Consider the following 21,484-nt stretch of genomic DNA (forward strand, 5'->3'; position numbering starts at 1 on the left):
ATTGAGAAATTTTCAAACCGATTTCCCCATCACCTTATTTGAAAGGTTAAGTTAATTTCTATTGATAAAGCCTCTGGATTGGCTGTACATAATGGTGACTTTCAATTGGGTGTGTAAATTAGTCAAAGTCTCATGTGAAGGGATTGCTTGAGGCATGCTTTTCACTGTCATTTATCTTCTTTGAGGGGGAAAAACAGATAATTTAACACGAAACAAAGAAATTGATTTAACAGGCTTGTGTCTTTCATTGCGTCAAACTTGTCACAAATATTTTATAATTCTCCGACGAATAAAGCAGATGTTAAGTAACACAACGGTAGAGTGTCTGTGTCCTCAATGGGCGAAAGATTGAGCAAATCATTGTTAGCTTTTATAAATTCAATGATGATAATCTGTCATCTGCAGCGGTGCTCTCCAAACTCTCGCTCTTGACGTACTCCTGCGACTGTTGCTTAATGGCATCATTAAAACGTGATGATGTGATGTCGCCATAACTCTCACACTAATGTGATTATTCAGCTAAATTCACAGACTGCTCGCTCGTCCTGATGCATGCAGCGGATGTTTTATGGTAGTCGGAGCATGCTGCATCAGTCATAAGAGAGTTGAAATGTATTTAGGGGCGAACGGAATCATGTTTTATTCAATTACATGCAGAAGCTCAATTAATCAGTTTTTGCAATTAAGTTAAACTTGCTCATGCATCATACATGAGGACAATATCAAGGGTAGTTGCTCCAGAAGCTCCCCGTGTACTCCAGGCGCCGACTGTCCTCCACTGTGAACATGATGGAAGAGAATATATTACATCAGGAAAATTAAGATAAATACAACCCCTAACTTGCATCTTGAGCTTTCAGTCTTGAAATTAACATGAAATGCAATTTGTTGGTTAATATTTGACCAAATACAGTCTCATTATAGTGGAGAAAATGGCAGGGATGGAGAGAGTGAAATGCGTTGAATACAAAAAGCCCTCTTTTCCCTGTTTAGTGATTCATTGCTGTTATTTGCCAGGGCTGAATCCACCGGTATCATCCGCCATCATTACCTGCCGCAGACGGAGGCTCTTCTGTGTCGTGTCTCATTGTCTGAACCTCATACCACACTGATATACCTCTGATATTGCTTTTCACTTCTGATCTAGTCATTCCCATGGAACAATGGCATTTCTGTGATTGATGATTTGCTTAGAGCCCGGAGTCTTCAGGGGCTGATTGATGTTTTTGGGGACAGACCAGAATTTAAAGCCAATAATAAAATGAATTGTAAAATTTTCCTGCACCTCGGCTTATAGGCTCTTAATTTTAATAAAAATGATTAAGCTCAGGCCTTTATATATCACTATACCTGCTCTTAGAGGAATAGTTCATCCAGATATGAAAATTCTGCCATCACATTATGACTTACTTTTTTTCTGTGAAACACAAAAGCAGTAAAATGTAAAATGTTGTGGCAACTTTTTTTTCCATGCAAAAAAAGTGAATTGGGTATGAAGAGCTGCCAGTTTCCAAAAATGCACCATGAGGCTACAAATGATACATAAGTCAAAATCCATTAAACTCTATATACATAAGATTTCAGTACTCATATCACTTTATTAGTGCACCAGAGAGGGATTTTTTGGTATATTTTAGTTATGTAAATATAACCTGTGCAGATTGTTTAAATAATATTTTTACAGTCGTTTTACAGTGTGATTTTTAGTTATTTAAATATCTAGGCCTGTTTTTACAGACAGGGTTTAGATTAAGCCAGGATTAGGCCTTAGTTCAATTAGAACATTTAAGTAGCTTTTATAAACATGCCTTAGGGGAAAAAAAAAAAACATTGCATGTGCATCTTGAAACAAAACAATAGCACTGACATATTTTAAAATATTGAAGTTGAAGATAAGAAGTTCCTTTCAGTTAAAACAGCTCAAACATGCATAGTGGGAGTATAGGTTTAAGCCTTGTCTGTGAAACCGGGAACTAATGTTTCAGAAGACTTCCAATATAATGCACAAGTGGACTGTTTTTATAATAATTTTATGGTGCTTTTGTTTAGTCTGTTTTGGAGTTCAACAATGCTGTCTGTTAATTTCCATTCGGGAAGCATGCTTCAAATTATTCAACAAATTGTGTTCCTCAGAAGCAAAAAACATGGAATAACATGAGGGCTATGACAGATTTTCTAAAATGAGATTTCTCATTTTTTTATTGATCTATTCCTTTAAATTAGCTAATATGCTGTTTTTGTTCAGATAGTCTATTATTCTCAGAAAATGGGTGATCAACAAAGTATCACAAACAAGGGGTTTTAATGGAATGGTTCAACACAAAATTAAAATTGCCATCATTTATTTACTCTCAACAGTTAGGCTCAATGAATTCACTCTCATTGTTTGGAATAACAACACAGTGAAAGTAAATGGGGACTGAGGCTGACAGTTGTCAGTTGTTCTATCATGTGGGACGTGTGAGAAAGAAAATAATGGCGATTTGAAACAATATGAGGGTGAGTAAATAATGTCAACATTTTAATTACTGGGTGATCCCTCACAACTCCTCAAGATTGAATTAGTTCACTATTTACAGCCATCCCTGCAGTGTTGTTTTGAACTGGAGCTACTGGCCCTTTAAGAGCGCAGTTACCCCAGTGTGGGTAACTGCTGAAGGTAGTTAGGGGGGTGGGCTTGAGCCACGAGACAGTCTCCCGTAGACGCGAGAGTAGTAAATCCGTTCATTCACAGTGAAGGGAAGACTGCGGGGCAGCGGCTGAAATGGAAATCTGACTGAACGGGCTATTGAAGAACGGATACTTTTTCCACACACAGGGAAAGCGCGAAAAGAAATGTGTTTTGCCCGTGAAATGAATCTTGGAGGAAGCAAGAGCGTCTGGGACGGACTGTGAGCATCACATCTTATCTGTCCGTTACATTGACTCTTTATCTGTCCAGATCAGCGCTCGAGCGCAACACGCAGCGCGAGCACGCAGGAAGCTCACGAGAATATGGAATATTTGTGATGCTCCGATTGACCTGCACAGTTTTTATGTGTTTTGGGTCTAGTTTGTAAAGTTCTTTAATGTTGACCCCCTGTTTAAACGCGTCTCCTCTCTCTTCGACCGGATTGTAGCGGTTTTTGGATGATTTTAGGGACTGTTTGTCCGGATAAAGGCGACTGAAGTGGACTTTATATTTGAGGGTGATGGAGTTTCGCTGGACTTTAGATGCGCTACTCGTTGCGTTTGCCCTCATCTCTTTATCTCAAGGTAAGCTGGAGAAAATAAAATACGACTGATGTCTTTATAAGGATTAGCCTATAATAGCAAAACATTGTGAATTAGTTGTCGACATCATCTTTAGTGTTTCTAAACGTATATATTGTCTTATGAGCGGTGGTATTTTGTGAGGTATTGTTGTTATTTATGTTGTGGTGATTATTTTTCGTCCTTTACATAGATATAGCATGGATAGCAGCAGAACAGTTTTATAGCATACAATTATTTAATATTCAAAAAATCGACATGTAACGTTATTAAGTTACAGTAAAAACATTTTTTAAATTTAATTACACAGGATCTCATGACGTTTTAAGAGGAATATAACATGGCCTCATCTCTTTTAATAGGAATATAACTTAAATATACAATAATTTTATTGTAAACAGATGATTTATAGATTTATCCTTAATGGTATTTATACTTGAACATATGGTCGATACAGACCAATTGACCCAGTTTACAGTAAATGCACTTTAGGACAGATCAGCTCTTAAATATTGAAAAACTGCTATATTATATTAACAATCTTAATCAACACATTTTCACACTTCATAGGGGTTTTCAACCTTAACACTCTAAAGGACCCCACATTCCGATTTTCAGGGACGAAGGGTAGATCTGTAGTTAGAAATTTAGATGTTAGAGTAGAGCTTATATATATATATATATATATATATATATATATATATATATATATATATATATATATGTATATATATATGTGTGTGTGTGTGTGTTTGTGTGTGTGTGTTCTTTTGGACCCCCTTGGCAACTTTCAGGACCCCTGGTTCTATAAAACCCCAATCTTGCATAGCTTGAATTGAATCATGCTTAGGTATTGCTGGCCAACAGAAGCTTTGTTTTATGGGGCAGTAAACATTGCCTCTGAGATCTGTCCTCCAATATAACCGCTGTCAAAATCTGCCACTGAATCAAGGCCAGCACAGCCGCCAGACAAGGGATGGAATGACACGCAAAGCTTTTATATGACTAGATCTATAGTTCAGTCTCAGTTATGCTGTCAATAACTGTGCTCTTTATTTGTTTCATGAACAGATCTGGTCAAACTAAAACCCTTTTCATTCTCTATAACAGGCTAATAAAAAAACATCCAAAAAGTGAGTGTGGATTCGTTTCGTGTAGTTGAATTTAGCGGCATGCGTCATCCCGTTCTTTTCCCACGCCTCTGACTTAATCGACTGCAGGTATGAGGCGAGATCTGCTGGCTGTCTCCTTTCACCTTCTCACACCTGATCAGGGTTTTGAAAGAAAGGCATTGAGTTACTCTTCAACATTGTCATTTAGGTGCCTGATCTTTTCTGAGTGTCACTCCTGTGTATTTGTTATTTGTCTGTGTTGCATTTGTAGCTCGAGGAGGACATGTGTTTGCTCGGCTTCTTTTGAAGTCATTTTAAACAGCCACAAACAGCTGTCGGCTCTTCCCGGATTGTCCCCAAACATGCATTTAACGACTGCCGGCCTTTGACTGATTGGTAATGACACACTTTAAACCAGATGAACCTTAGTGGAAAATGTCTTTTAAGCACAACATTTATTTTGTATTTGTGATTAACACATTTGCAAAATGCAAATACAAGTATCTGTAGCTGTTATCCTATACTGTAGGAGTGTATGATTGGCAGCATTTCAAAAAGCTCTGCGACTTTTCGTATAAAGTGTGTCATTTAGGGTTTTCCTTTATACGTGACGGCTTATTTTGTCGTTTTGCATCTCCAGGACTGTCTTCGCTCCTTAGATCAGAAGCGAGGCTTGTTTGCGCGCATGTGTATGAGAGGTGTGACTCAGAAAAGTCTGCGTCTTCCTCTCGCACGCTCTGCACTGTTACTCCCTGTCTCCTCTGTGTAAACAGTGTGCTGTCGAGAAGCTGTCAATAAGGAGGGAGATAAATGCCGCATCTCCTACTGAGCACGCTCTGATGTCTCAGTCTGATTTCTGTCCCGGCACATTCACACTCTTCACTGGAGCCTTTGGAGACAAAACAGCTTGGCAATATCTTTCTCGCACTCTTTTGTTGTATCCACTGAGATCTTACTTAAGAATTAATACTAGCTGCACCACAAATGTTCAAATAAAACATTTTTGTATGGTTTAAAAAGTTTTTTTTTTTTACAATCTCAGTAACTCATCTCCTAAAATAGGGCAATTTTATCGCCTCCTTTTTGTGGAGCGAATGGAAGCTTTTTAATTGGTCAAGAAAGGAAGCCAGAAGCACATACGGCTCTGGTTTTATGAGTCTACTGCTGACAGGAAGTATGAATTGAACCCTAAAGACATTGGCTCTGGCTTGCATGGCTGTGTGGGGGTGAATAGGGACACAAAACAATGCCTTGGCATCAATCTGTCCAACCTTGTGTCTCTGGCCACGGATGAAGACAGTTTAATGGCCCTACGCATTAGTTCCAGTGACTGTGGTGACCCTCAAAGCAGTGTTCAAAATGGGATGCACCATACGAAAAATCAGAAGGGCCAAACTAAACTCCCTGAGGTTGCCTAAGTTTACTACTAGTTCCCTAAGTGACTAGTAGTTTGGATTATAATTTGTTACCTTTTCAGCTTCCTTTAACACCCATCTATTTTCTTGAAGTGGCTTGCTTACTACCTTTTCAGATGCTCAAACTGTTAAACATGTTGTGGAAACCAGGATCAGGTTAGATATATATATACAGATATATATACAGGATCAGACAGTATATTGTACAAGGATTAAAAGGTTTAAAGAGAGATATTGTCAGGACATTTGCATATACATCACTCATTTAGATATGTTGTCAATGGGAAAAGTACATAACATGCTTTTGACTCTCTTTTTAAATGACTATAGATTATATCTTTCATTATTGAAAGTTTTTTTCCAATTTGGCACACTGACCCTGGCTGAGGTTTGATATTTGGCTTCCCTATTTAGAAATGAAGCTTCCTCTCCTACAGCAGTGGTTTGGTGATTCTCTTTCCCATCCAATAACTCGATAATAGGAAGTGTATATCAGCAATATTTCACGGAAGTTCATGGCTGTTCATGGGATCTTTCCAGTATCAAATGTTTCAGCTCTCAGGCTGTCACAGTTTAATTGTTCTTTCTCCTCAGCATTCTTGTTGATGTTCTTGTTCATCCATCATCCAACCACAGATGTGTGTGTGTATACAGCGTTTGAGTTTAAGACGCACATTTATTTGGTAGGCTAAGCTTTTGAAACACACATACATTAGCTGCATTTGTTTGTTGCTTTCCTAATCCAACAGCATGGTATAACAATAATCCTCTTTTTTGGCTTTTCCCCCTAAACCCCTCATGATTTAGTTTTATTTTTTCTTTCTCTCGAAGGTAGATTGTTGTGACATAATATTTTACAACATTTTCATTTCACAGTAATATACTGATTAATTACACAGAAATTTCAGTTAAACACTAACTTGATGGATGGATGGATGGATGGATGCACAAGTTTAACTTGTATTTGTTTGTCAAAGCCAATTTTTACGTGCCTTTTAACTTTTAGACCCTGCATACACATACTTCCTCGCTCTTTAAACATGTAGATATACCCATTAGGATAAGCTTGTTGATGACTTTGGATAGTTTGAAGTGGGTTCTGCGGTTTATCTGTGCGGAAAGAAGCTGTGGACAGCTGTGGGCACTGCAGGGGCCACCTACGTGCCAAGGCAACATACCACTAACATAGCCAGACGAAGGAATCTTAGTATCCAGGCCTGGCATGCAATTCCCACGGCATAAATTCTCAGCCACTCGTTTGATTATCGGATCACTTTTGCACAAAAATTAAGGTCCACGCCTTCTGACAAATAACACAGTATGAATGCTCATTATCAGGGCCTGCTGAGCCAAGATTAGCACACTTTCACACTGAGTAACAACTCACTCCAACTTCTAAACAGCTGGCTTGTGCTTTGAGTGTTTACATAGTGCAACTGTGTTGTCCTCTGAGAAACAGAGACCTCTGGTCTGTATTTTTTTCGCTCTGTTTAATAGTTGATGCAAACAGACCCGGCTAATAGTGTATATATGTTTGAGTTGGGAACACTGTAAACAAAAGGGCCCGGGGCCGTGTGTGCTCTCTCATCAGGAGCTCCAATTTAGTGACTCCGTCCCTATCTGCATGGGCACTGCTATTAGATTACCTTCATTAACACACACTGCTTTCTCATTCTTTTCCCTCCTGGCACCTATGTTCACACACTTTTCATGCTGTTCAACTTCGTTCCTCTGCTCTTATTTGGCTTCAACTCCCTGTTATCCTCATCAGTCGTGTTCTTTGTGTTGTTTCAGTAAATAACAGTTGCCGGGTTCAGAGGGCTATTAGACATGGACATTACGTGCACGGTTGTCGTTTAATGGCCGTGTAGATCAAAATCGCAACTTGGCAGAGCTAGAATTGGTCCGTGAGTACAATGCAAAGAATGTTGTGAATGTTTTCATTGGTGTGTGAGTATTCTTTGTCTTTGTCTCTGTCGGAGTGATTGAAGTGTTAACAGGTTGTTGTTCTTGTCTCCATAGACGTGTGGCAAGACTTTGATATTATCAGCTCTATTATAAGCTAAATAGTTTCAATTACAGCAGGAATCTGATGCCTTCCCTGCTGAAATTGTCATGATTTAATGTTTTTTTCTGGTTAGGTCTGATGGACCAACATGAAACTATGCAGTTTTTTTCTGTTTGTTTTATACTTGTTATATATGCTATATATATATATATATTTATTTGGGGGGGGCAAAAACTGTTCTTGCATATCTTATAACACACAAACACACACACGTGTGTGTATATATATATATATATATATATATATATATTAGTTGTTTGATTAACATTTTGCTATCACTTTAAGATCTAACGCAGCCCATGGAAGTCCGTGCAACAATGCGCCCCTGGGCCCGGTTGCATAAACTGCTAAGACTAGTCTTACAAGTTAGTCTTCACATTTGTTGGACTTTGTTATAACGGGATTTTTAGCGAGAGTCAAGAACTTAGTCACTGATAAACTTAATTCATTAAATATATATATAGAAGAGAGATTTAGCATAAAAAAATGATTTTTGGAGAGCTATATTGTCACAGTGGTTGTACATTATAGTCTTGTCGCCCAATGAAATTAGTTAGCAAGTTTTCTCATGATGATTTGTGCTATAAAGAGACTAAGAAATGAAAATTAACACTAAAATTTTGTGTATTCGGTCTCAGTCTCTAACTCTCAGACCAGAGTGAGAAATGAACCAGTGCTCTGGCCAAAACTGCCAACAAAAGTGACAGAAATGCCCCAGTTACCCAAAATAGGGCAAAAATGCTCCCAGAGAGAATTCTCTTTTATCTCAAATCAAATATTTGATTCATTTTATATAAATATATGTAAAAATATATTTTTACACTGTTTCAGACCTTTGGCAGTGTTGCACTCCCTAGCAGTAGCTTTAGTGGTACTCGTCTGATATTTGTTGTTCTGTTTCCAATCTGAAAATGGAAAGTAGTTTTATTAATTTAGCTGCTAAAGCTATGCATTCATTTTGTCAGCATTTGAATGCACAACATTATTATGCAGTCCATAAATTAGTCTTTTATCTCATGTGCCTTTCTCAAGTAGGAAATTCTTTCCTTTCTTACATGTCAGTCTTCAATCTAGCCATGCCTGGACCGCTCATTTTCATGACCAACCCAGTGAGTCATTCTTATGCAAAACACCCACCATCTCTGCAAGCACCACTTGACTTAAATGTTAAACCTGTTAAATGTGTGAATCACTAATTGAAAGCGATTCAGCTGTGTATTTCACCAGTGCAGTGCCATATGTTGCAGATCTTCAGAAACATTCACAGGTTAGGTCTAGTGCTAAGGGAAGCCTAGGGGTTTTCCTACCCCTCATTTTGGTCATTTCCTCCTGCAATCATCAGCCATCAGCACAACAAGAACACATCCTGAATGTGATATGTTATCTCCTGGACCTCAGGGGGAGATATGCAGAGTTCCCGCCGTGCTGGGAGTAGACTAATGTTGAATATAGGCCTAATCGTCGTCCCATTCCATGCACACTTTCCCTGAGCATGTATTTAACATGAAGCCTGTCCGTACAGTGCAGACTACGCCCTAGTCTTTTTCATCTTTGTCTGTTTGACTTTCAAAGATCCAGTTCATGAATAGTCAGGTCGGCTCTCGATTGAAGGCTCAGCCATTGAAGACTGAGAGAATTTTAAAGAGGCTGTATAATTTTTGATGAGAAGAAAATGACTTCAAAGCCTGCTTATACTTTGTTTTACCTTTTCACTGGAATTTGACCTGAAGCTGAAAAATGGTTGTCTTAAGGGATCAGGAGACGAAGCACGAAGACGAAGACGAAGTCTTCTGAGGGAACTATGCTTGTGCTTAAAAGCGACTGGTGTGAATGGCAGAAAAAAGATCAGGTTTGTCAAAACATCTAGATCTGCTGTATAGTCAGATTCCTCACCCTGAAACTTCACTTCCTGCTAAATTTGTGGTTCTGTGTGGGCCTCACCTAGTGATGTTGGGGTCAAGCGGAAAGTGCGAGGTAGGATTAATCCAGCGGAACGTGGTTCACTGCTAGGAGGACCAGGAAACTGATGCTATCTCAACCAGTCTTGGTATGCTATCCCCAACCGGGCCGCTTCCATTAGTGGGGCACTGAAGAGGTCCACACAGAGCAGCTGGGACGGAGCTCCACTGTCGCCACCATGCACAATTTATCTTTTATTCCCTACTTCTTCCTCTACGGAGAAGTCCAAGTTCCCCTTGAGATATGCGATATGCCATTGACATGTATTCCAGATGTGCTTTTCTTTGGCCAGGAGAGCTTGAATTACCGGAGGTCAGCGAAAACAGACTGTGGTATTATTGTACCGCTTTCATAGAGGGTTTGTACAATCTGAATGAACCCAGGCGAAAGTGTCTCAGAGTACTGATACATATCCGAGTATGTGACTGCATAAAGAGACAGCTATTCCTAGAGAAACGCAAAGGCTACTGCAATCTTTAGATTCCTTGCAGCCTGTTCTGGAAATGCCCTCACACTAAAGGAATGAGCTAGTTTGGCAAGTACAGGGTGACCAAGAGGTTGTTTTTTACGCATCGTTGCTTGATCACCTGAGGCGACTCAGAGCTCAGTGGTGTTTGAGATCGCAGGGTTTAGGGTCAGGACTTAAAGAGATTCTCACTAACAGGTCGGACCGCTGAAAGAATCGTATTCATTCCCATCCTCTTTTCCAGCATGTATACTCTTGGGAATCCACAGAGGGATCAATACCTTCTGCTGGACGTTGCCACTGCCCAGCAGAAGGTTCATTTCAAGTACTGTTTATTTTGTGAAGTGAGAAGGTTCTTAAAGCAATGGAGTGGCTAGATGAGCCTTAGCTTGTAGATAAGATCTGATGTGTCAGGAAGTCCCATTTGCACTAAAGATTAAGCTTTTAGAATTGGGTTATAGGCTATATCACAAAGTGTTTTGTGCAGTTCTCATGAAAGTCGGAAGGCACTTCATCTCACAAAAATAAAAAAGTGTGTAGTTGACATGATATACTCAAATTATATTAGACAATATATTTTCTGAATCTTTACTTTACATCCAGTTTTATGATTTGATATTAATTGAACAACCACACAATGTATTATGTATTAGAATATATATTTAATTATTAATTTTATTATAGTGATTATTTTTATTAATATTATTTATTTTCTGTTGTATTTATTTATTTTTGCACTATTATTATTATTTTATTATTATTTTGTTATTCATATACTAACAAATTCATGCTAAATCTCTTCTATACAAGTATGCAGGCTGCACAAAGGGAGTAGGGCCTATTTCTTGTCTTTGAACGACATCAAATCTCATGTAATGGACACACACAGCCTCTGAACCCACAATGGTATATAGATTTTATTTTGCTAAGGCTCCATGACTCTGTGCTGTCTCTTCCTGTTGGAATGAGAAATCCTCCCCATCCCCTGCAGTAAACACAACATCTTTTGCTGTTTCTTAAGCAGGAAACACATAAGCAGCTCTTGCCACAACCCCTAAAGGTGTCAAGTTGCTCTGTTGAAGCTGTCATGGAATTTCTGTGCTTGCCACTTCACTTAATCCATCCCGGTCCCCACCTCGCAGGGTTGATACAGGCAGAAGCACACTCGTCCCAGAGGAAAACAGCAGCCCTCCTGTGTAATTTGATTTCCTTTTTGCATGTGACCGGCTTCACTTTGTCGTCTCACTGTCAGGAGCCGCAGGAGTAAGGAGCACAGCTTTATGACCCCGGGTTTGTGTTCTTTCTCAAGAGCCCCTTTGTTGTTTATGAATGCAAAAAAACAGATCAGTTAAGAAAGAGTGTCGGAAAGAACACCCCCCCTTCTTAATTTAACTTAGGGTAATGAGTGCACATTTGCAAATCAATTCCCAGATTCCAATGAAAAAAGGAGGGGTGAGGTTGTAAAATAATCAACTATTTAAGGGGGCGGGAAGCCACTCAAAAGAATTGCAGATGAGGGTTGGGAGAGAGAAAAGTTGGTCATTTATGTCTTGGTGTTGGACTGGAGTATCAAAGCTTTGTGCTTTTATGCGATACAAACATTTGACATGTTGCTAAATTGTTTTAGATATCAAAGTTTCTTCTGGAACTTGTCTTATTCATCTAAGAAAAAAAAAAAAATCAAACACTCCTGCACAAATTATCCTGCACAAATAATTTTCTGCATTTAAATATTTGCTTCTTTAGAACTAGGGCCTACTCAATTTATCTTTCTTTTTTGTGACCTCCAGGTTTTCACACATACTTCAAGAGAAGAAGACAATTATTAGATTGACATCTGACCTTTCTTTGTACGGTTGTCATGGAGATCCTTTGGCATTGACACCTTCTCTTGGAAGACTTTTGAATATATGCATGTCACTGCACTTGCTGTTTTTAATCAGCTTTTGAAAATTTTCCTGAGCACGTCTTGTTACTGCAACACGGCTTGCATCATCTGTCTTTGTTTAGCTGGGCCGTGTTTAGAGATCTTATTTCCTCCCCCCAACACTGAAGATAAATATTCTTAGCGCTAAAAGCCCCTTGGGATTGATCAGAAGGATTGCCAGATGCATGTATTTCCTCCCAGAGCCGGCTCATCTCTCCCTCTTCCTTCACATAACAAGGTCAAACCCCTATTACAGTACAAGGGCTCGATACCTTTAAGAGCAGATGAGTTGTAGTTGCAGCACCTCCCTTTATGCCCGAATCAATCTAACTGCTGGAACCATTACTAGCGTGTCACACAGCAAGATTGCCACTCTTTTAGGTTCTTCCAGAGAGGACATGCTCTAATTTAAGCTGCACTTACTGGATTTAATCCTTAACATCTGGACTGAAGTTGTGCTACTGATGTAGCGTAGAATTAGCCTAGAATTTGACATATTCTGAAGTGGTTAGGCTAGGTTGTTCTGGGTGGGCGCTAGGATGTTGCTAAGGTGCTCTGAGTAGGATTGTGCAAAATTCAGAAACGAAGAATTGGGTCCTTTTAATAACTCTATTTGAATTAAATGTGAATTTAATTGTCGACACCTTAATGGAATTTGATTTGGAATTATATATATATATATAGATTGATAGATAGATAGATAGATAGGGAAGTGAATATCTATCTATCTATCTATCTATCTATCTATCTATCTATCTATCTATCTATCTATCTATCTATCTATCTATCTATCTATCTATCTATCTATCTATCCATTCTATCTATCTATCTATCTATCTATCTATGTATGTCACTTCAATTAAAATTCTATTAGAATTCATTTCAAATTCAGGAATTCAAACTTAAAAGGTATTCAGAAAGCACAAAGTCCTAGTTATGAGTGGTTGTTGGGATGTTGCACTGTTTTTCATGGTTTTCTGCTTGGTTTTTTTAAAAAAAGGTCACTTTTAAATTTCTGTGAGATTCTGGTCTCTACATATGATTTAGATTCCTCCTCCAATGTAACTTTATGGTAATTTTGGGGGGCATGTTCTCATTTGGTATGTGAAAATCATAAATCTGATCGCTTAGAAATGTAATCATTCACAAGCCGCATGGATTGAAGTATCACGTCTGTAGTACAAATGTACAGTATGTGACTTCAAAAAGATTGACTTGCCTTGGCGAGCACCATTAATAATTAATGCAGGCAAGATTGTCTCAGTTTTATTTCACTCTGCGACCAGAAATCAAGCACTTCCCACAATTCACAGTGGAGCGAAGCAGCCATTTGTGACGAGGTTATTAAAATTAAATCACCTTTGTTCTGCCTTATTCACATCCTTATTTAAGCACTTCTTTCCTACCTTGTCTGTACCAGAGACATTTTATTGTTCATTTCCAAGTGTTATATAAAAGATTCTCTTGGAGATGTTTTCTGCTTTAAAGTCCACTGTTTCCCCAAGGGTTGATTTATCTTACAGGGTTAAAGACCACATAGTTCCTCTTTGAGTCCTTAGGTTTGTCAAAATCCCCAAATGTCCATCGTTGGACTTGTTTTTTTCAAGTACCGTTTCTAGCACCTCATAATGGGAACTCGGAAAATTCAGGGTGAGAGATTAATCAGCTTTCCAGATGTTGTTTTCCACTTCTGTATGCACATTCGGTCGTTGTGTTAACCTGTCCCATGTCCACCTGGTCTTCCAGAGGTCACATTTCGGTTAGGTAGCTGCTATGTAAGTAGCCGTTTAGCTCAGTCTTTACTTTCCATCTCTTTCCCTGCTTTCCATCTCTTCTGTGGCAGGTCGAGAGTGTTTGGCCTGTTTTATTTATAAGTCTGTTCTTAGATTCTCACCCCACTGTTTCTCCTCCACCCCCTGCCAACCGCAGTCTGTTCGGCAGTCCATAAGTTTCCGCTAAAAGCTATTAGCCAAACCCTGGCGGTCTCCGCTCCCTTAACCCAGCGGGGCCACTGGGCTTTTTGTTTTCAGATAGTAGAAGGGCAACAGTCCTGGGGATTCGGAGGTGAACACAAAGCTTGCGGTTTGGCCTTTGCCGTCTCTCATGGACGGGGCCCAATGTACTACTACTGTAAGGTCATTGTGTCATTTTATTCATGGACATGGTAAAGTGGTTGGGAATGGGTTTGTTTTAAGTTGCATTAGTCTCCGGCCCAGGGGTGTTTATTCACTTGACTGAATATGAAGTAATAAAGCAAGGCCTTGCAGATCTGAATGGTAAGAAATAATCATTGAAAGCACTTTTTGTAATGCCAGGTCCCCTAGTATAAACAGAGGACTGTTAGATTAGACTTTTTCTCTATGTGCACAAAATGCATTAGTGTGTTTTTCAACGTAATCCTGTGTAACTTTTGGTGGATTTTGGATTGGTGGTGGACGTTTTCCCAGGGGGATGTCTGTAGCTTTTTGTTACAGCTATCACACATTATTCATCTCCAACTGAGGGATGTTTTCATCATCCCTCTCTCTGACTGCTGGAAGTCACAGTCGCTCTCCTGTCACGATTTTTAAACCTCACTATAATTGTTGCCGCCGGGATTGGTAATTATTTCCAAAATCACCATGCACAATGACTCACTTTCATCCCCAGATATCTCCCAATGGCTGAAATTCTTTAGTCTTGTTGAGAAATCAGTTTGTGTTGTTGTTATTCATCCTTAATTGTCCCACCACCACACTGTCATTCAAATTGGGAGAGAGAAAAGCAATTTCAAAGCTTTCTGAAAGCCTACCTGAATTACCATTCCACCGGTCCCCCCACCCAACAACTGTGCGAAACAAAAACCCTTGGCAGTCAGCTTGAATTCCTATGCGCCTTAAAACAGAAGACAAATTATACATACATATCCAGGCATTCCAGCTGCTGCGGGATTGAAATGCATGTCTGTTTTCTTTGATAGCTGTTTTAGAGTGTGTAATTTTCATACTGCTAGTTGATATAACGTGCAATTGAGCAATACATATGTATAACGTCTTAATTTAACCTAGCTGAGGGGGAAATTGTATTTTAAATCCTTGTCAATAGTGACATGAATAATCAACTTGGCACTGGTATAGCAGGTGCTGGATCTGAAATTGTGCATCTTCTTGGCTAACCTCCAACTGGAATTAATGGAATAGAGTGGTTTTTGGTGTGAAGTGTGAATTTTTGCTCTTTGCTTAGAGTATTTTTTATTTTATTTTTTGTGGCAAAAAGTAGTCATCAAATTACTTTATTAATACTGATTTTACAAAGTTTCCTAACCTCGTGACAAGTTTCTGTCCACACTCAGTGACCATTTTTCCTGACATCACAATGACAGAACTTATTTAATGTTTAATTTACAGTTATATGGACCTTAATTTTAGACTAGTGAGATTTCCTGTTGGTCATATTGCTTCAGAAATATGAATATAAATATGAACTATTAAATTATTATTATGGTTGGTCAACACTTATTATTGTAAAACACAATTATTATTTGTTAAAATAATATGAAATATTCATAATATTTACAGTATATCATTTATAATATTAAATAAAAAATGCACATGTACATTATGGACTTGTTTTGCATATTTAAATTATCACCTCAGAAATGCTCCCTCTCTCTGCTCTCTCCAAAGTTACTTTGTATTTTTTCCCCTGTATTTTTCTTGCCTAAGATAGTATGTATATATGTAAAGGATCATATAAATATGACATTTAAAAAAAACTGAATCAAGTTATTAAAATTGTGTTGAATCACATTGAACTGTTTAGAAATAGCAAAAATTGTCAAATTGTAAATCAGTGAATCATGAATCAATCAATCGCTGTCAAAGATTCACAACTGCACATTTATTGTGTGTTGCTTTGAGTTGCATATATTGCTATTGTTTATATACCAGATTTTCTCATTTGCATGTAATGCAAATAGTGACCACCGATTCTCTCTTACAGGATCTCGACCCAGACTGGAAGATGCTGCGCCACGGGTTGTCGAACACCCCTCTGACCTCATTGTTTCCAAGGGTGAACCCGCCACTTTAAACTGTAAGGCCGAAGGTCGGCCGACACCCACGGTGGAGTGGTACAAAGATGGCGAGCGAGTTGAAACAGACCGGGAGGATCCGCGCTCCCACCGTATGCTCCTCCCCAGCGGCTCCCTCTTCTTTCTCCGAATCGTTCACGGAAGGCGCAGCAAGCCCGACGAAGGGGTGTACGTGTGCGTAGCAAGGAATTACTTGGGCGAAGCTGTCAGCCGTAATGCCTCTTTGGAGGTCGCAAGTAAGTCAGCTCATTTGTACTCTGATCCTTGCCTCGTGCCCTCTTCCTCAATCTCTCCTGCAAATTTCCGCAGTGCTCATCTCATTTTTTCCCTTCTATAAACCTTTCCCATTTTGTCCTGCTCTCCTCATCTTTTTCCCTTCTCCTCCATCTCCACTCGATCTTGTTTAGTCTTCCACTGGCTGCGGCGACCCATAACCATCGTCCCTGGATGGAGTAAAGCACTGAGGTCATTGTTAGTTTTAGAGGAGGTAATCTGATTTGTGGTATTAATGTAGATGGATGCTTGCTGGTATTCGAGATAAATTCAACCCCAGAAATAGCCAAGAGAGGAGCGTAATGCTGGCTACTTCCAGGTGACAGATGTTAGTTAAATAAAAAACCCACCAGCATCTCAGTGTTTCTTATGGAATGGCTCCAGGTTTTAGCAGCAGGGCTCGCCATATCCAATAAACACTAATTAAATGCTGATGGCACTATTTGATTTCGGTCATTAGATTATCGGCAATTGCATTATGCTTCTGCAACGTTATGTTTTTGTCATATGACCTTAGAGCGATCGCTGTGTGATTTGTAATACAGAATCCTTTCTAGGTGGCCTGCAGAACTTATATGTCGTCGTCAAAGGACAGATCCTTCACCTGCTCGAGTATTTCACCATCTGGTCTGAGATATCAGCGAGACATAATAGTCCTCATGTTCTGGCACTGCTTGGAAAGAATAGCACTATTCTCACACAATTCAAAGCCAGAACGCAGATTCGGTCTCCAGCTACTCATAAATCCTGTCTATGAAATTCCTCTTTCGTGCATTACTATTACAAAATGCTTTAAAACCCAAAGCATTTGCAATTCAGTCACACTCAGCTGTCTAATTAGGATCTGAGCCTCCATGTTGAGCTCTTACGTGATTTATCATGCCTGCTGCAATATCTTTATTTTAAAAGGGAAAGCAAAAAAAGCCATATTACTTTTGATGTCTACCGGATTTATTGAAGTTGCAGCTCTCCAAAGCTATAAATAGCAATTATTTACTGCATGATAATATTAATTTTTCAGATTGGATTTTTTTTCAGTTAAATTTTTATTTCTTCTTTCTTATCGGGGAGGTTAAAAGCAATGAAAATTGTATTTCTCTCATATTTCCATATCAAAAATATTTGATTTTGATTTGAACAATATCTCCATTTAGTTATAGGACTGACTGCTTGATGATATTACCAAAGCCATTGACCTACATTTCAGATTCATTTATTAGCAAGCAAATCAAGCAAGCAAATTTTATTTATATAGCACTTTTCCAAACAATTGAATGCAGTTCAAAGTGCTTTACAGGCACAAAAATTAAAAGCAAATACAAAATACAAGTAAAAAATGATTGATATTAAATTACAAACATCATAAAATATTATAGAAAGGCCAAACTGAAAAGATAAGTTTTTAATTTAGACTTAAAACTATTTATATTTTCGGCACGTCTTACTTTTTCTGGAAGATTATTCCAGAGACGAGGAGCATAGCGGCTAAAAGCAGCATCACCAAATCTTTTACTTCTACTGTGTGGTACTGTTAAAAGCAAAGAATCTGATGATCTGAGGGTCCTTACAGGTTTATAACAATAAGCATTTTTAAAAGATAGTCTGGAGCACGTCCATGCAGTGCCTTATAAACTAATAAAAGACTTTTAAAATCGACACGAAAACTAACAGGTAACCAATGTAGTGATTTTAGTATAGGTGTTTTTGGTCTTTGTCAATACTCGAGCAGCAGAGTTTTGTATTAATTGTAGTTGATTAATTGTAGTCTTTGGTAGACCAGAGAGGAGGGCATTACAATAGTCAAGCCTGCTAGTTATAAATGTATGCATTAATTTTTCTGTATTGCACAGGGAGAGAAATGGTCTTATTTTTGCAATGTTCTTTAAATGATAAAAAGCTATTTTAGTAACATTACATACATGCGCTTTAAAATTAAAATCAGAGTCAAAGATCACACCTAAATTCTTTGCCACTTTACTTGGGTTTAATCCCAGGATATTTAGTTTAGGGATTATTTTTTCTCTCTGTTCTTTTGATCCAATTATCAAAACTTCTGTTTTATCTTGATTGAGTTGTAAGAAATTTTGCGACATCCAATCATTTATGTCTTGGATGCAATATGCAAGTGAATCAATTTGCCCTGCAGTGTCATCTGGAGATACGGCTACATATAACTGTGTATCATCAGCATAACTATGAAAAGAGATACTATGTCTCCTGATGATACGTCCGAGAGGTAACATATACAGATTAAAAAGTAGTGGTCCTAAAATTGATCCCTGAGGAACTCCACAATGTACCTCATAATGTTCAGACAAGGTATTATTAATAGATACTGCAGATGTTCTACCACTAAGATATGATAAAAACCAATTTAAAACGGTTTCAGATAAGCCAACATATTCACGTAGTCTATTTAAGAGAATCTGGTGATCCACTGTATCAAATGCAACGCTCAAGTCCAGCAGCACCAGAACTGAAGGCCAATTTCTATCTAAGTTTATTCTTATATCATTTACTACTTTAATAAGAGCGGTCTCTGTGCTATGAAGTTTTCTGAAACCCGACTGAAACATCTCTAATTTTGAATGTGTATTTAAGAATATACTTAACTGATTAAAAACTATTTTCTCTAATATTTTACCCAAAAATGCAAGATTTGAGATGGGTCTATAATTACTAGGAGTTAAGATATCTGAATTTCCTTTTTTAGTACATATTAGTCATATCCGGCGCCAAACAGCCACCGTGCGGTTTCAAAACTCTGAGTTTATTGTAAGTTCATGATCCATGAGGGTTACGGAACAGATGGTCTGTTGAATAAAAAAATTTTTTATTGTAGCGGAGAAAATTAGTTTTCCAAAGTTGCATTTAAGATGGTGGTTTAGGTTCTGAATACGATAGATTCAGACTATACATTTTAGGCTTTGGAAATTTGCATGACTTGGTAACTCTTTTTACAGCACTATCTAAAAAAATACGCTTTTACTTCAGTCAACCGAAAACAAGCTAAACGCATAATCAGACATCTGAAAATCCCAAGTTTACCCTTACAAATGAACGTTTTTTGGATGAGTTCTCCTCACATTGAGCAGAAACGTTTGCATTCCATGTGCCTCCAACGAGACTGTCATTATCATTAACTGTAGACTGAATGTGCACAGTGGAAAGAATTCTGGTACACAAATAGTTCTAGAACCCCATAGGAGTTGTTTCTAGGTCTAGATTGCTGAACCGCTCATCCTCGCCAGTTATCTGTCCTGTCCTTTATCCTTGCTCCCATCATCCTGGTGGCCTACATCATTAGTTATGATATGTTTGTCCCTCCGTGAGATGACAATGCGACATTTCCTCTAGGGATATCTGCAAAAATGGCCCAAAACAAGAAAGAATCACATAAATTCAAATATTAAACGTTTGTTTGTATGTATGTATGTATGTATATATGTATGTGTATATATATATATATATATATATATATATATATATATATATATACACATACATACATACATACATACATACATACATACATGCATACAAACAAACAAACAAACAAACAAACAAACAAACATACATACAAACAAAAATCTCCATTTAGGCATTTATAAAAGACTAGGGTAGTGATTGTGACATCTTAATGTGATTGTGACATCATAACGCGTACATTAAGGTATGACTGCTCACATTTACACCTCAACTCTCATTCGCCAACTTTGTTGTTATAATCTTTTATGACTTTTTCTTCTGTGGAACAAAAAATAATATACAGTAGTCAACATTAGTTTAGTGCAGAAAAATAGCGATTTATAGGGGACTCCATTTATAGTAGATTTATAGTATACTATTTATACTTTCTCTTTAAGAACATGCACGGCACTACAAAGACAGTTCACCTATCAAAATAAACCACATAACATCTAGAATAAAGGTATATCAATGGGCATTTCCCGCCAGTCCTGTGCAAACTACAACGGCACGCAAGGTTTTTATTTTTATTTTTTAAAAGAACGTCCAACTTTATCGTGAGATGCGGAGCACAAGAGAACAACGGAGTCTAGAGTAGCTGCTCGTTTAAAAGATCTTGCTCACCTCTCAATCGTCCAATTTCAAAACGGTTTTCACAGGATGAATTTTGAGTTCGTAAACTTTCGAATGATACCTAATCTACGATGATTACTAAAATATGTGATATGAAAAAAAGGCAATAAAAATAAGCGCCAATCGTCCCGCTAGCAGGACGTGACGGTTAATTAAACCTGTTTTTCTCAAAATTCTCTTCATGAAAATCATAGCGATCAGCCGACTTCAGATAACCATAACTTTTGTTACCGACAAACGATGAAAGAAATAAAAATAGGTAAAATTTCAGCATGTAAAAAAATATTTTCTTTTGTGTATTTTCCACAGTAGAAAGTAAGTTATACAGGTTTGGAACAACAGTAAATTATGACAACATTTTCAATTTTTTCTTTTTTTTGAGTGAACTGTCCCTAATATCCCTTTAATCCAATAAAACATTAGAATAGCTGATTTTTGATAAAGTTCTGTGGGCATTGATGAGATTTGGGCACATAGTGCCAGCTCTCTGCATGGAGATCATCTTTCTCCATCGTGGCACAGCTCCATGAGCCAGGTGGTGGGCGGGAGATGGGGATGAGGGGTCTGCTGCCAGCCATAGAGCTTGTCTAGTTCACAGGTTTTGGGGGGTTGGAAGAGATGGCTACATATAGAGGGAAAGGGAGGTAGAAAGATAAATAGAAAGGAGAAGGAGGGAACCCATATGCCAGGCTTGTTGATCTGCCACCAGCAGGCAGCGTGTCGTACATTAGCAGGGCACAGCTCTTCGGTCAAACGTGAGATGTTCTGGTGAGAATAAACAGGCTGTTGGCTTGGTGTGCGTGGGAGGGACTGAATTCCCAGAGAGTGTTTTAACAGCC

The 21,484-nt window shown here is 38.3% G+C and overlaps 1 protein-coding gene across 7 annotated transcripts in view; it reads left to right on the forward strand.

The window, feature by feature from the left end:
* Window positions 1–21,484, forward strand: part of robo3 (roundabout, axon guidance receptor, homolog 3 (Drosophila)) — a 176,031-nt gene that overhangs the window by 94,906 nt on the left and 59,641 nt on the right. For 4 of the 7 annotated variants that reach the window (XM_077242381.1, XM_077242382.1, XM_077242377.1 and 1 more), the window contains one exon: window positions 16,181–16,507. In XM_077242381.1, the coding sequence (XP_077098496.1) occupies window positions 16,366–16,507 (142 nt within the window). In that variant the 5' untranslated portion in view covers window positions 16,181–16,365. Of the gene's footprint in view, window positions 1–2,671; window positions 3,256–9,324; window positions 9,697–16,180; window positions 16,508–21,484 lie in introns of those variants that run through there. The other 3 variants (XM_077242378.1, XM_077242379.1, XM_077242380.1) reach the window with 2 other exon arrangements.

The sequence above is a fragment of the Siphateles boraxobius genome, unplaced genomic scaffold, assembly GCF_051911475.1.
Source record: "Siphateles boraxobius isolate OS27281-9 unplaced genomic scaffold, OSU_SipBor_1 25, whole genome shotgun sequence".
NCBI classification, from domain to species: domain Eukaryota; kingdom Metazoa; phylum Chordata; class Actinopteri; order Cypriniformes; family Leuciscidae; genus Siphateles; species Siphateles boraxobius.